The 17,163-nt window shown below is 32.6% G+C and overlaps 1 protein-coding gene across 1 annotated transcript; it reads left to right on the top strand.

The window, feature by feature from the left end:
• The first annotated feature begins 405 nt into the window (after nt 1-405).
• Nucleotides 406-2,845, top strand: LOC143609297 (putative pentatricopeptide repeat-containing protein At3g01580). Its single transcript, XM_077084088.1, has one exon. The coding sequence runs from the start codon at nt 406-408 to the stop codon at nt 2,587-2,589; it is 2,184 nt and encodes a 727-aa protein (XP_076940203.1). The 3' UTR covers nt 2,590-2,845.
• Nucleotides 2,846-17,163: the final 14,318 nt, after the last annotated feature.

Raw genomic sequence — 17,163 nt, 5'->3', positions numbered from 1 at the left:
TGAGCAGCTTGACAATAATATTTATCAACTAGTTATAACCAAGAAAAGAGTTTATGGTGACATAGAATAGAGTATTGGTTGCGTAAATATATTTACATACACTAAACACGATATACTCTTTTATGCTTGGTAGAAGATATATTTAGTCGTCTATGTATATACCACCTTAATAATAAATAGCACATTTCGTTATTTTCTATAAACATTATCTTATTTTATTAAGAAAAAAATCTTAAAAAAGATTTATTTAAATAACAGACGTTTGTAAAAAATATGATTATTAATTTTTTATATATACCGGAAGCCGGGTCTCAGTAGAAACTCACCGGAATCACCGAAATAATGTTTTGCAAAACATACCAATCAGATTGACACTGGAAGAATTAAGCTAATCTTTGTGTAATTATGTATCCCATATCAACTGTAATCAAAACTTTAAAGAAATCAACCTCTTTATTTTCTGTCAATTCTCACTCTCTTTGTTCATCCACCTTATACCCAGAAAAATTACCTTCAGATTCATCAGTTCTTGTTGGGTATTTTAAAGCTGGTGAATTTAATAAAGTTTTAAGGGTTTATTTAAACTACAAGCAGAGGAAAATTGGAATACATGCTTCAGCATTTACATTTAGTTTTAAGAGTTGCGTTCAGTTGTGTAGACATGAACTTGGAAAAGCTATTCATGTTGATGTTTTGAAGCTTGGTTTGAATACGAACCGGTTTGTCGGTTCGTCTTTGGTTGGGTTTTATTCAATGTGTAAAGATATGGTGGGTGCACACAAGGTGTTTGATGAAATTACTGAGAGAGATATTGTTGCTTATACGTCTTTGGTTACCGGGTATACTCAAACGGATGACCATCGTGCGGTTTATAAAGCGTTTACTGTTGCTCAACGGATGCAGGCTGATGACGTGGAACCCAACCGTGTGACTTTGGTGATGTTATTGCAGGCAGTGTCGAAGCTGCAGTTGTTGAATTATGGGGAAATGATCCATGCTTATGCGGTTAGAAGAGGAATCAGTTTTTTTTATGAAGTTTTGAAAACGAGTCTTATGAACATGTATGTCAAGTGTGGTGAGCTACATAAGGCTACCACGGTTTTTAATCAAATAAGCATAAAGACGACTGCTTGTTGGAATGTGATGATAGATGGTCATCTGAAATCATGTCGGCCTTTTGAAGCCTTGAATCTGTTCTCTCTCATGGCTCAAGAAGGTCATAAAGTTGATCTAATTTCATTAGCAAATGGGGTTCTAAGTTGTGCTAATTTGGGCTTGTTACGTGTCGGTAAGAGCATCCATGGTCATATGTTTAGAACCGGGGTTCAGCTTGACGTTGTCACCAAGACAGCTCTGATTGATATGTACTCAAAATGTAACAATTGTGACAAAGCTAAGAATATTTTTGATATTATGGAGGACAAAGATGTCATTTCGTTTAATGTGATGATGGCGGGTTATCTCCAAAACGGGTACCCTCATGAAGCAATCAAATCATTCCACAACATGAGAAGATCCGGCTTGACTGAAAATGAAGCTACTGTTTTGACCATAGTTTCAGCATTTTCTGATCTGAAAGATATTAGACAAGGCAGAAGCATCCATGGACTTGTGATTGCACGCGGGTTTGAGTCAAAAACCGATATTGCTAATCAGATCATGTACATGTATGTAAAATGTGATCATATAGACTATGCAAGGCGAGTCTTTGATGATATAAAGCACAAAGATTTGGTATCTTGGACATCAATGATGAAGGGTTACGAGAATCTTGGCAATGCTAATGAAGTGATAACCTTGTTTTACAAAATGATGAACTTGAAAACACAACCGAACCCTGATTTGGTCACTTTAACTTGTTTGCTTCAAGCATTTTCTTGGCTTGGGTGTGTCAGCCAAATTAAGGAGATTCATTGCCATGTGATTCGAGTATCAATGGAGAATGAGATCACCATCATGAACTCTTTGTTAACTAATTACAGTAAATGTGGAATGTACAAAACATCAAGGGATTTGTTTGGTCAAATGGGTACCAAGTGTCTAGCTTCATGGAACACAATGATAGCTGCATCGGGGATGCATGGTGACTGTTTTGGCGCACTCGAATTAATAAACGAAATGAAAAAAGAAAAAGTCGCTCCTGATGAGGTGACATTCATGTCAGCATTATCTTCTTGCAGTCATGCTGGTTTAGTAGATCAAGGTTTAAATCTTTTTAAGATGATGAAAGAGGAATACGGCCTTGTTCCTGGTGAAGAGCATTATGGTTGTGTGGTTGACTTGTTGGGCCGGGCCGGTCAACTTAAGGAAGCGTTTGAGTTGTTGAAATGTGTTCCACCAACACAGATTGGTTCTGCACTTGGTGCACTGGTGGCTGCGTGTAGGGTTCATGGAAACAGTGAAATGGGTGAGGTTTTAGGTAGGTGGCTCTTGGATTTTGACCCTGAAAATTCAAGGTCGTATGGGTTGGTTTCAAACTTGTATGCAGAAAGTGAAAGGTGGAATGAGGCTGCACATATAAGAGCTACTGCAAAGCAGAGAGGCTTGAAAACAACTACGGGCCGTAGCTTAATAGAAATAGATTGGTAGTGTTCATAGATTATGGGTATTATTCAATCATGAAAGATGCTTGTTCAGAGACATTTATACAATGAAACGAGCATTGGGTATCATTCTATTTTGATATTTCGCCAACTTATTGTGGCAGAGGGTTACAAATAAAAAAGTGATTCAAGAAGCTATAATTGATTTATGGTCTACGATTGTGGTTTGAGGTCTGTAACTCCCTTTTTTGACGAACTTCAACCAAATGCCCAACCCTACACCAAAGCAAAAGGTTCAGTGATTATTAATTATTATTGGTTTATAGTTTGTGTAGTGTAGCAACTAATTTGACTAGGGTTTTAATTTTATTGTTCATCATTGGAAACAGGGGGAATTGTATTTGTAGAAGTTTATGGTTGTGTTAAGGCGTGGAGCTAAGATCAGGAGGCTACTGCCAATGCAAATTTGTATACTTTGACAGAATATTTCGGTCTTGAATTCGATGTCATGGGCAGGTCCAGAGAATATTTCTCTCTTTACTTCTGTTGCAAGCTATCTTGACAGTAAGCTTTTTTGTATTTCAATATTATAGTTCAATATTCTTGTCAGTAAATTTATGCAGTAATTAAGTAATAGGTTTTTCTTGTTTTCTGTTGCTAGATTTGTCTACCTTAAATCAGTTTGGCAGTCAACAACTTACTTTAAAACTTGAAAGATTTAAGGCTCAAATCCGAGGAAAAGGAATCCAGTGTAAGCTTCTTTTGTTTAGGTTTGGAGTGAAGAATGAATGCGTGCAAATGTGCAATTGAAGCTCACAAAAGCAACTAAACTCACCTTTTAGAGAAAGGTTACAACTTGTAGTGTAGATCATAATTATTTTGTGTAAATCTGTGCATAAAGTTAATCATGCATATTTAGTCAATCTTATTGTAGGCTACAGCTAGCAGAGTTTGATAATATCCATCTGAACTTTGTTGATTGTAACGTATTATTGTCTTTTATGTCTTGAAAAAACATGTTATTGTGCATTAGAATATAAGTATTGCAATCATCAACAGTAACCTTTTTTAGCCATTAATAGTTAATATGTACTGTAAGTTCATCTTGGCCTTCTATATTTTTAAATTTACATTCTCATAGAGAGAACCATTTGCATAGAATATATATTTCAATTTGCTGCATTTGATTGCGTCTGCAGATTTGCGGGCCTCAAACTCAGGTGGGTAAAAAAAAACTTGTTTATACCATTTTCCTTGCACCATATACTATATTTAAAATAAAGATGCCTCAAGATAGAGAAAAGACCAAAATGTCCGTTCTAACCAAATCCATTCCAGTACTGTCTATCTAAATCTGCAAGTCGATGACGTTCTGTCCATTGCAAAACTGCTGGGACCGCCCATATATTTTACAACAATGACTGATAGACACGTGCACTAATCTAGTAAAAAACGCCTATTTATCAGACCATTTGACAAAAATGTTCTAGGTGGCCGGACTGGATTTCATAAACCAGCCGGTCCGACTTGTTTTTGAAAACCCGGCGGCTAGGATGGGTGGTCTGCCTTGATACGTACCCAAGTTTCCCTCAAGCACCATGCAACTCACCCACATCTCATGCATGCTTGTTTTCCAATTTCTTGTATTAAGACCATCTCCAATAGGAGATTTGTGGCCATTTTTCATGTTTAGTTGGCATTCATGAGTCCATGCAACTATTGGAGTAATAGATTCTTGTGACACAAATTCTTTTACAAAAAGTTGAATGAGCGTGTTCTTTGCAGAAAATGTCAGGTGGGTTGGAACATGGGTGGGGGCTAAGGTTGTATGCTATTTAAATAAAATATAAAAAAGAAAAACTGTATTATATAAATATTTGTTTAACATATATATTATATAGATTTATATATATGTATACTTTTAATTTATGTAAGTTTTGAGTTCAAGTCTCAATATTTAAAATGTTATCTCAAACAAAAATTATATATATTTTAATTTTTATCTCCAACAAAAAATATTAAAATATTAATTTTTTTCCTTCTAGAAAAAAAAATTCTAACTTTTAAATTTTTATTTTTAAAATTTTTTCTTAAAATGAATAATATATAAATATCGTTCTATATAGTTTATAAAAATAAAATGTTGGTAGTTAAAATAAAGGTAAAAATGTGGTGATGATGTGGAAATATTTTTGGGTTTTCTTATTGGAGAGGTTTTTGAAGATTTTAAAAAATGAATACTTTTTTGATGTGACAAGCTAACTATGTACTTATTTTACAACTTTTAGGTAATAGGTCATGTTAGTGGATTAGTGGGTTGGTTTCATTGGTTTGTAGCTTATAAAAAGGTCTTTCATTTATGAACAAAAAGAAGAAGAAAATATATTGAAGTAAAAATGTAAAATGTCTTCTTCTTTCTCTTAACTATCTTAGGAGATTGATCATCTTGAATCGGTCCCTATCACGCCTCTTGTTAATATTATTATAGGTTTTATTTTTCAAGCCCAAATTCTTAAGAGCCCAACTTCTCTTTCATAACATGGGCTCACTTCTCTTAACCCGTTCTCTATAAGACCATGCCCTTCCCCTCTGTCCTTCTCACTTGCCCGAAGACACCTCATCTGCTTAGCCCTTTTCTATGCCCTTAACTGAGGACTTCTTCTACTCTCTCTCATCCAGCCACATCATCAAGGGCAAGTAACGGCCTTCTTCTTCTCCTGTGTTGGAGACAGTCTAAGCCCGTTTCCTTGATTTTTTTAGTATTAGAAACAGGTAGCGGAACGAGCCGACGGCCACCTGTTTTCTTTCTTTTTCTCTTTTTTGGGAAACAAATGCTGATGGGGAAAAATACGACCGGACATTTAACGAGGGGTGTTTATTTTGACAATGAGTGCATTTTTTTTCCAGAATTTAGTATTTGTAATCTTAAAAATAATTATGTAATTGATTATGATGTTGTTTGTAGTGGTGGTAGTGAGAGGAGAGAACAACACTTGTCAGATTGTTCCATTTGATTCATGATTCCCCACGACGTGGTATAAGTCTACGTTATTTGTGTTATTATCAACTCATAGAATGCAACTCACACTGTTTTGGTTATCAAAACACTTTTTGATGACTAAATTACAGATTTAATTTTTTATGTTTATATCAAATTTCAACGAATGTTCTTCATCTTTAAAATTATCAGAATTTATACTTTATGTTTCCGAATATTACACGGTTTGTCCTTTAATCATAACAATGTTAGTTTTTCTCATTAACTAACCAGCCCAAAAAACTAATCTTATGGTTTAACTAGATATTAAAGAAAAAAAAAGGTTATTGGCTGAAATGGGGGTTGACCCTGCTTTTTTAGTATTGGTGGGCGCCAATTCTTTGGCAAGAGACATGGTGGTTCCCTATTTTTTGGGGATGGCATGATGTTTGGCGCCTCAAAGAAGTTAAGAGATGACTAGATGAGTTAAGAGCATATACAACAAACTTCAAAGTTTAGATCTAGGTTGCATCAAGTGGCAAGACAATGGAGACACAAACTTCATTATTGTGAAATTATGTTTGTAGAGAGATGTTCTTGTCTTCAGACAAGAGGCGTACACCATAAAGGCCCCACTTTCTCTCTCCTCACACACACGCACACACATATATATGATATAATAAGTGTTGATACATGTGTCACCTGATGAAAAGGTGTACATAACCCTGGGCGTGTAACTTGTGCAAAGCCAGTACGTGTGTAATCGAAGATTGAACACGCGTAACAAATACCGGAATGCACGTTGCCTTCATTAAATATGCTTAACCGGCCGCGAGTGTAATTCAAGTTGAATACTGGTGTGGAGCGCTTACCAAGATTGGGTTATGCGTGTTACCTTGTGTTGAACACGCGTTTATCAGTCTTGATACATGTAACAGTGGCAACTGCGTAGCCGATGGCAAAATTCAAGAAGCAAAACTTAATTATACAGTAATTTCAAATAAATTATTTTTTTAATCCAACCCATTTTGGCCCAAAACCCATTCCGACCTGATATCCTTCTAACTTGAAACTTATTCTGACAACCTTTTTTTATCGGTTCCTTATGACCCTAATCCAAATCTACGCATGACTTGAGCTCATCTGACTTAACTTGCTACAGATTCTAACTGGTAATTACATAATATGTTAGTTTTTGAAAACTAAAAAGGTATAACAAAATCATATTCAAATTAAAGAGAATAAAAAAACTCATTTTTATGGTGTAATTTTTTTAAGAAACTATTAATGTATGAAAAAGTTATGACCATTAAAAAATTATGGGAATAATTGGTTTTGAATTAGCGGGTATTTATGTAATTATTATTTAATTTAATAAAAAAATTGGTGAAACTAAAGGAACAATGCTATACTTATATTTTGATAATGAAAGACATTGGTGACTAAAAGACCAAATTACCCCTTGAATCTCATAATGTTAAGCATTGTGAACTGTATCTAAACATGTTTTGTACTTTTAAAATTAAGAGCTACTAATTCATGCTATATATGTAGTGTAGATAGATTTTATATTTTTTAATATGGCTTATTGTTATAGACGCTCTAGTATTGTGTATAGGGAACGCTGTATAGTTATGGAGAGAAATAGACTCACAAGTCACGAGGAGTGCCACCTCTATTGGAGATTGATATATGAAAAAAAAAAGTGAAAATAAAAAAGAAGTAATTTGATTGGTTGATCCCTCCAAATCTCTTTCTTTCTCCTTTATCCTTTGCAGACCGGCACCCCTTCCCTACCCTCCCTCTCTCATTTGATTTCATGAACCAGATTTGTTAAAGGTGTTGTCCTCACCAAAAAAAAAATTGATTTAAAGAAGGGAAAACATTAAATAATAAAACCATAGGGTCGCCATGCTAGTCTTCGTAACAAACCCTATGGTTTCACCCAATTTAAAGTAATTATGTAGCCCATCGTCTTAACTCAAACACGTACTACATCTATTAATAATATCGTCTTAACTCAATCTATTTTTTATTATTAGAAAAAATATGCTAAACTATATATATACCTACCTTTATACAATACTAGGTTATTGATCCGTGTACAAATGAGATGTTATAACCTATTTAAAGACTATCTAGGTTTGGTGAGACTCATACCCACGAATTCGGGTCAAATGCATGAGAAGCCTCAAATCACAAATCAAGCAATCTGATGGTTTGATTGGGGGTGAGGAGCAACCAAAGAGTGACACATAGGATTTTTTTTGTAGGCACACACACACACACACACATATATATAGGATTGAGTTCATTTTAGAAGTGTTTTTAGTGTGAGAAGTGCGAAAAGAGATTCCGGCCAATCATAAGTTTTTTTTTTAATTTCGGATTATTTAATTGTATAAGTATATTAGTAAAAAGTTTAGGAGTTTCTTTTGGTAATTAATACTAATTAATGTTAAGTTACAAATGATTATATATTTATTTTTATTTTTTAATTTGATTTAATCTTTAAACAATTCATAAAACAAAACCATCATACTCATACTATAAAATAAATAAATATATTAACCATCATAAAAACAAATACCTACACAAATCATAATATTAACCTACATATTCAAAAACTAGTTCATGTTATCACATACATAGATCACAATATTTATACATGCACATAACTAATATCAGAATATTAACATACACAAACAAACCTTGTTCATGATATCACATACAATTAATAGTATTAACCTAAACTTGTAAAATATTCGCAATGTAGGAAAAAATCATATTTTTTTATAATTTTAATTATGTTATAATCTATCTTTTATGTGTAGGCAAATACGAGTTATGTGTAGATGAATATTATTTATATGTAGGTGAAAATAAAATGAACTAGCAAGCTGTGTAGGTGAATACGATATATGTGTAGGTAAACATTAGTTATGTGTTGGTGAAAACTAAAAGAAACAAAATTAGTATATGAGAAAATAAGTTTTGTTGGTAAATACGAGTTACATTTTGATAAAAATAATAATAACTAACAATTTGTATAATTGAATATGAGCTATGTGTAGATTATTATGTTACTTGTGTAGGTGATCAATTTAATACAATACACCTACATATACATTTTTTTAATATGTAGGTAATAAATAATTCAAATTTGTAACTTTCTACAAGAATTAATGTGGAGTAATTAGAGGAATTAATGCATTGAACAAATCAGAGATAATCAATGGTTGAAATCGACTTCTCGCTATAATATCACTTTTCGCATGATCCATCCCCTATATATATATATATATATATATATATATATATGGTTTTGATCAAATACAAATGAAATTAACGTGCTAATTGTAAAAATCAAGTAGAATAATTATAAATACAAGTAGTAGTTGTGTAATTACATCATATAGTGATTAAATAGTTATTCTATGATTTAATTACATAATTATTCTACTTGCATTTATAATTACTTTACTTGATTCTCACGATTAGCATGTTAATTTTATTTATACATTAACTTTCTCCATATATATATAGAGGGAGAGAGAAAGAGAGAGGTAGGCTACTGCATGATAATACCTTATCGTACAATAATGTATGCGTGTAACATTTCGGATATTTGTTTTCCTTGAATTTGTAATCTTTACCCGACCCGTTTCTTACGTACTTCGGCAATAAAATTCCGCATGATTTAGTATTTTTTTTTATTGTTATTTATTTATTCTAATTATATTAATTGTTAATAACTATCAAAGATATACAAAAACACCCCCTTAACTAACTTTAGTCCAACTATTGCACCCACAACTAAAGCTCAAGGACCAAATGGCAAATAATATTCAAAATTTTTCTCCTTTCTTCTTCTTCCCTCTTCATTGCCGACACCACCCAACCTATTTCTTGTTCTCTAATTTTCGGCCAAAATCACTAAACTGATGTTACCAAATCATTTATCAACCTAAAATGAATCACACCGAGACACTCTAATTGTAGAATATGATAACCAATTGACAAAGCCTATATTAACCCTTACCACCGTTTCATCTCCGTTAATCCATTCGTTAAGGTAAGTAATTCACATCCTCCTTTTTACGGTTTTATATTTTGGGGGCGTTATGCGTTCACAAGTTAATTAGACTATCATTTTCACTATAATTCCATTATTTGCGAAGATATGAAATTGCTTGATTAGTTGATATGTGCGAATTATGGCTATGCGTTTATTTTGAGTTATAGTTGTTGGTATCTCATCCACATGTTCATCCTCATCCTCATTAGTATGATCATACGCCGTTGGAGTGGCTCGTTATTTATGTGATTCGAGTGAAAAGACAACTTTTTATATTATTGTTATGCTTGTTGTATTAGTTCATGTTTATCGCAAGGAAGTTGCTTAACTTTATATTGACAAATTATATATTTTCATACATGACGCAGGTAGCTATTTAGAATGAAGAAAGAAGTTAAAGGATAGATTGGACCTTAGGTTGAATGATGAATAAAGACGGATTTTATTTTTTATTTTAATCGTAATGTTTATTTCCTTTGATACAATGTTTGTGCTTTGTGTACTTGATATATTAAATAAATAATTTAGATATTGGCATGTGTAATTTTCTTTAGCGTCTTTGAGCTATGACACAAAATACAATTATGTTGCGTCCCGGCATGTTTCGCCGTAGGTTGGGGTGTGACAACCGCGAGGATCCTGAGCGCCTATATCAATTTCACGCGGTGGAATTAATATAAATAACCTAAATCCAAATCTGCGCTCTAGCTCATTGATTCATCAATTAGAATCATTGATTCACCAGTTACAAAAGTATCCATCGATTCAGCCGAACGTAAATTCGTTATGCAAATTTTTTCCGTTCCATAAATTTGTTCCTTTCTTCGATCCATTTTTATCCATGAATTAACTGTACGCACCAACTCTTTAATTTTTTGTTTGCAAAGCTTGTATTCTAACATGAATTTGAAAAGTTCAATTATTTTTTTCCAAAAATTACAATACGAATATTCTCATATACGCTCAGTTATAAATTGAATACCTTTTTGAGCGTATTTGCCCTTAAATCGATCAGCGTAAATACGCTCAATTATATTATTTCACAAAGCTTAAATTTCAATTACACTCAAATCAAACTCAACTACGCTCTCGAATAAAAAAAAACGCTCAATTTTTACAACATGTGTATCATCATCAAGCTTGAAACTTAGCAAATATCTCTTTAGTGTGAGTAACAGAGCATGCAACATACGCACCATACTTTTTCTACACCACCTTTATCAGTGTTGCCATCACAGCCACCATCATTATTGGTTTGACTGTATAAACTCTAATTGTGCTTGAACCTCATGAGATTGAAATTCCGAAGATAAAAAGTGAAAAAAGTAAGCGGGTGTTTGGGATTCCTTATTTTCACCTCCTTATTACTTATAACTTATTAAAAAGTTAAAAAGGTGTATGGGTTTGCTTAAGATGTGAGAAAAAAAGTTTCATAAGTTACAAAGTTGTAGCTTACGACTTTTTCATAAGTCATAAGGTGGTAAAAATAAGGAATCTCAAACAGGGTTTAAAACATAAAAAAAAAACTCATGTGAACTAGTATATATTTACCCACTATGTAATCCGGTATTAGTTATACTGTTTAATACAATGTTTCATAATCGAATCGAACAGCGAACCGGACGGACAGCTGGTTCAACCAGTTGAACCGGTCGGACCGGCCGAACAAATTTGGTAAAAAAGCGACGGTTAGTGTTGAAAAAAATTTTCAAATTTTTTTTCATAGTAAACCGGTTCAACCAGTCCGGTTTTTCGGTCGGACCGATTGAACCGGTTTGGACCGGCCGTTTCTCTGGAAGACAAGTGTAACATTCGTTATTTTTCAAACCTAAAAAGCTGAACCATTTCGAATTTTCAGTTTTGTGTATATATATATATGTGTGTGTATATCTTAAACTTCATTTCATATGACATTCGTTAATGTTATAACCTAATTAAATGATTTTAATGCCTTTCTCCACTAACGTAAACAATAAATGACCATATTAATGTCCATTAACGAGGGTATAATGACCGGATTAAGACTCCAACGGCTGGATTGTTATTTAAACCCATTAACGGTTAATTAAACCTCAACGGCACAATTAGAGGTATAAATAGACTCCTAGCCTCCGTCTAAATTCATTCCTATCAACGAATTAACCAAACAAAACTCTCTAATCCCGTATTTAACCCGTCCATATTGTGTTCCAGCCAACCCTCGGTTCGTCGTCAATCTGTAACAGTTGAAGGTAATTGTTATATGTTTATTAATCATTTATAGCTGATAATCAAAACCCCTAACATAAAACAATCATACATGGAACGAATTAAGGGAATTAGATTGTTAGGGTTTCTTAATGTAGAAGATGAATAAGAAATAATATATTTATATTAGTATTTTCCTTCTAAAATCAAATTGATAAGCTGATTCATCTGGTTGGTATGTGTAGTTGCGAATAGAAGGACCCGGGTTCGAAACCCAATCAGGCCATGTATTTCGTATTATTTAAAAAACAACTTTAATAATTACTATAATTAAATAAATTATTTAAACAAAATCATAGTCTAACTATACTATTAAAGCAACACAAGTTATACACATGACATTTAACTAGGCACTCCACATAGTGTGACATTTGTCAATTTCGGATTATTTTATACTTGTATTCTTAATGTAAACCCGACCCGTTTTGTATCCCGAACCTTTCGATATTATCAAAATGATGAATTGTATGTTAAATATTTGTTTTATAGTTGTTGGATAAAAAAAACACCCTTTTCGGTTCTTAAAATTCTCCGAAAACGCTCAAAACGAACTCCAGGGACTAAAACTACCAAAATGGAGACTTGAAGGACCCATTTGTAGTTTGTGCTTTCTTGGGTCTATAACCAACCCATTTTCATGAAACACCCTTTATGAAAGACCCATTCAACTTACTCTATATATACACACCCATCTTCTTCATTTGTGCTTGCTCATTTCTTCATTTCTCTCTCAAATTCTTGAATTATAAGGTTGTTCTTCATAAGCTAATCTTTCATTTTAACTAACTTCTCAATACTTAAAGCTTGATGTTACAAGATATATATAATATACACTCCTTGTTTACCTTCGGTCTTTTATTTCTCCGGTCTCGGCCGGTTGAAATGTCGGACTAGTAAGGCAAGATTACATGGAGGACTTTGTAGTCCTTGTTATATATTTAACAAATCTAACCGTATAACTTGTTATACTTGCTTAAATTCTACATATTTTAGTTTATTTTTCATATTTGTCAAGTTCCATGGTATTGGGAATGTGGTGACTAGCCTCGGTTTCATCCCGAGTTGAGAACCAAACCAAAAACCGAACTTTTGTTTAAAAGCATTATTGTTAACTTTTTGAATGTAAAACTTGAGTATTATTATTTATAAGTTATTTTACAAGTTCCATGGTAATTGGGTATGTGGTAACCATCCTCGGTCTTATTCCGAGTCAAGGACCGAACCAAAAACCGAACTTTTGTTTAAAAGCTTTATTGTTAACTTTTTGAATGTAAAACTTGAGTATTATTATTTATAAGTTATTTTACAAGTTCCATGGTAATTGGGTATGTGGTAACCATCCTCGGTCTTATTCCGAGTTAAGGACCGAACCAAAAACCGAACTAAACCGAATTCACTCGCTTAAGACACACAAGTGTGTTTTTAGCCACCAAAACTCATATTTTTCTTCAAGATTATATTTTAAATCAATTTTAGTTAATTTCTAAACATACTTGGCATGTCGGTAACCAACTTGATCTTATAACAAGTTCGAACCGATAAGGTCGTATACTCGCTTAACGAACGTTAAGGTTCTTCACAATAGAACTACATACTTGGTTAAGTCTATTTTGATTTTATTGAGTTATCTCATAACATTTATTATTTTGGGAAGTTAACTTTGAGCTTGGTCAATTATCAAGTCTCGAACCGACAAACCCGAACACTCGTTTAAACCTCCTTTTGGTATTCTTATAATCAAAGGTTTTGCAATATCACATTTTAACCCACATTATTACTTAACATAGGTTGAGTAAAAAAAGAAAAAAAAACTAATGAATAGAATACCGAGACCCGGTTTCGAGTAAACTTATTTTACAAAACTCGTTTCTTTAATTTCTCAAATATTTACATTTTAAATCCTAAACTTTATTTATTTACTTTATTTGTCATGTATTTTATTTTAAACCCTTCCAAGACTACCTACTAACACAAGACCCGTTTAATATAGGTCTTGCTCGTTAAACCGATCTCTCCGATTATTCACGACACTATCTTTCAAGTTACTTGTTAATGTGAGTACTTTTTCATCCCCCGTTTTTCATCTTTCGTTTTGGGGGTGGCATTGCATACTTATTCAAATTCAAATGATTTATACTTGAGTCTTAAACCACAACACGTATTGTATATGTTTACTTAAATAAATGCTCGATTTGGTGTTATATGCTTTACATGATTATGTGCAAATTCTTGAATGCTAAGGCGGGTAGCCTCTTGAATGCTAAGGCGGGTAGCCTCATCAAAGTATGATCATACGTTAATTCCGAGTATATATGGTATCCCCATATAGAAAGGTGTCGTTAATGTATTCTTATTGACGATTTCATTATTGTCGTCAATGTATTCTTATTGACGGTTCGTCAATGTATTCTTATTGACGATTTTATTTTCTAAATTGTTGCTATTATTTATTGTTTTCATATACTAGTTGTGGATTTCGTACTATATACTTATTGTCCAAAACTATGAAAATTGCTCACCAACCTTCGTGTTGACAAACTCTATTTTATGCAATGTTACAGGTTTGATGTTAGCTTGATTGGATTACTTGAAGAAACTTATTATCTTGGCTTTAGGATATTATAAAATAAAAGAACAAGTTATTTGTTTATCTATCTATTTGGCATTTTGTATGAACAATTGTTGTGTTATTTATGATGATATGGATTTAAATGAGTTGTTTAAATATTCTAACTTTATAGTGTCATTGTGCAATGGGCAATCCTGTCGCGCCTTGACGTTTCCGCCTTCATTGGTCGGGGTGTGACACATAAGATGCCAAGTAGATGTCATGCCACTATTTTCTATTATGTTATGACCCATGACTCGTTTTCCTATTATAATCCATGATCCGTAAGTCTTTATAAAATTTTAAAAAATATATTATTGTGTGATATGAGTTTCGAACCCATGACCTTATGATTCAAACCAAATGTGCTTACCAACTTCACTAAAATGGTAATTGTGTTTGATTTCTTGACTTAACATATGCAAATATGATTTCTCTTCAAGTATAAAACCAAAATTATATTTAATTTTTAACATTTTTATAATTCATAATATGACATCGTCTTCTCATATATATTTTTATTTATTTTCTTTTACAACAAAACCTTAGTTTTTGTAAATTTAGTTTTTAAATCCGCGACAACATTTTGTTATAAATATCATTTTTATACACACAATATTTAAACATCAAGCTTTGGTTTTCAACTTAAAATTATAGTGCGTAATATATCAAAAATTCAATAAAAAAAGTCATAAATAAAAATTATTACATGAAACAGTTGAAGTCGCGTATTACATATAATAATTTTTTTATTTTATTATATTTTTCACCCATGTGGAACACGGGCTCTAACCTAGTAAATCAATAAAATTATTTTTAAACCAAATAAAAGTTTTATAAATTATATTTCACCATTTCCCATATAAAAATCAATTTCCACACTCGTTAACCCACTAATTTTAATTCGTTTGTTAATCAAAAATTGTTAGACTTTAATTATTCGTTAAACCGTTAAAATTAGTTTAACCCGTAAACCTTAACTCGTTCCTTGCAAATGTCACATTTCTTATAATTACATAAAGTATTAATCAAATAATATTAAAATAATATTAACTCGTTAAAATTCTGTTAAAACATAAAAAATTATTAAAATAATAAAATACCTTAAAATTAGTAAAAGTTATAATAAAATAAGATATATTTCTAGAAAATTATACAATAAATAACTTTATTAATCGCGTCAGTTAGTTGTTAAATATTTATATTATTTATTTTATAGTTCGAGATGTTTAGTTGCTTCGATTTCATTATTGTGCTTTTGGTTTATATTCAAGTCATCGTCGATTTCGAGGTGAGTTTCTCACACCCCATTTTTAATGCTTTTATACATTTTGGGGTAACATATATATCCTATCTATTCAATGGTTTATTGAGTCACTTACAAAACTGTTATTTGTATCATGGACTTGTGTGTTTACGTGCTTACTTGATTATTTGCTCATCTCATGGTTGCCTCAACAAGTATGATCATACGCCCCCCCCTTGCACTCATGTCCATTATGTCGAGTGAAAAAGGAACCCCCAATCTGAGTACGTTGGTTGTTACCGACCGGAAAGGACATTGCATGCGAAGTAGTTATAATTTTCACAAGTTTCATGGAATTGCATGATTTTTATGTACTTATATAAAACTTGTGTGAACTCACCAATTATTCAATTAGTTGATATATATGCTACAGGTACAATTAGTAGAAGATGATGCCCGGAGAAGATACTAAACTTAGGTTATTTAAACCGATTAGCAAACTGCTTAGTTGTAGCTATTTTCCTTGTATTTCTTGTTTCAAACTTGTGTACTTGACTTGTAAATTAATTAATGATAATATTTTCACTTAATTGTGTCACATGTGTTTTGAACAATCTGTACGTCACACTAAGGCGTTTCCGCTTTAGCCGGGGTGTTATAACGAGCGAACTACATAGAACTGGATCGGCCAGTGTACCGAATCTCGGTCAGACCGATCCGGTCTATTCTCAACTGCATTGACTTAATACAATAGGGACATTGTTTAATTAGACACTAACGAAAAGGTGTTATACACACACTATATATTGTAACGTATTAGCTGCATTTAGTTTTGAACTTATATCAGTAGAGTAGAAGTCTAGAAGTATATATATTTTTCTGTAGTATTTTGTAGGATTGATAGATTTGGAATGAAACTGATGGAAACTAAGTATACAGAGTTGTTTCTGATGGAAAGTGGGTACTTTTCTGACATCCCAGATGGCAGAATTGCGTATCCCGAAAGAATAAACACAAAAAAAAAAAGATTTCTCTAATTTTGATTTAAACAATGTTTGAACCCTAAGGTTCATGATTTTTGAAAACGGAAACAGTGTTTGCAGACTTAGATTCCGTCATCTCAGATGGTGGATCCCAATTACCATTTGACTTAGCTGATGAGGTGAAAGGCAATTCCGTCAAGTCGTATGGCGGAAATCCTCCGTTCATCACGAACAACTCCGTTTGTTCCTAAAGCTACCAATCCTATTTAAAATAAATAAAAAAAAAAATAAATTAAACCTCTTTTGGTACCTCTCTAACTCTCTAACCAATAACTATGGCAAATATTGTGACTTTATGGTAAAGTATTTGCTAGATTTACCCAACAAGGGTACGTGACAAACCAAAATAAGGGGGCGACTATAAACCCCTATATAATGATCTAACACAAGTGCATGTTCTTCTATAACCACCAATTCAATT

Source organism: Bidens hawaiensis, unplaced genomic scaffold (genome assembly GCF_021521415.1).
Source record: "Bidens hawaiensis isolate Kalapana, Puna unplaced genomic scaffold, B.hawaiensis_p1.1 tig00419532_1, whole genome shotgun sequence".
NCBI classification, from domain to species: domain Eukaryota; kingdom Viridiplantae; phylum Streptophyta; class Magnoliopsida; order Asterales; family Asteraceae; genus Bidens; species Bidens hawaiensis.
Note: the sequence above shows the minus strand (reverse complement) of the source record. Positions and strands in the feature narration are given on the sequence as shown.

Coding starts and splice junctions, on each gene's coding strand:
- LOC143609297 (XM_077084088.1), top strand. CDS start 406: ATGTATCCCATATCAACTGTAATCAAAACTTTAAAGAAATCAACCTCT.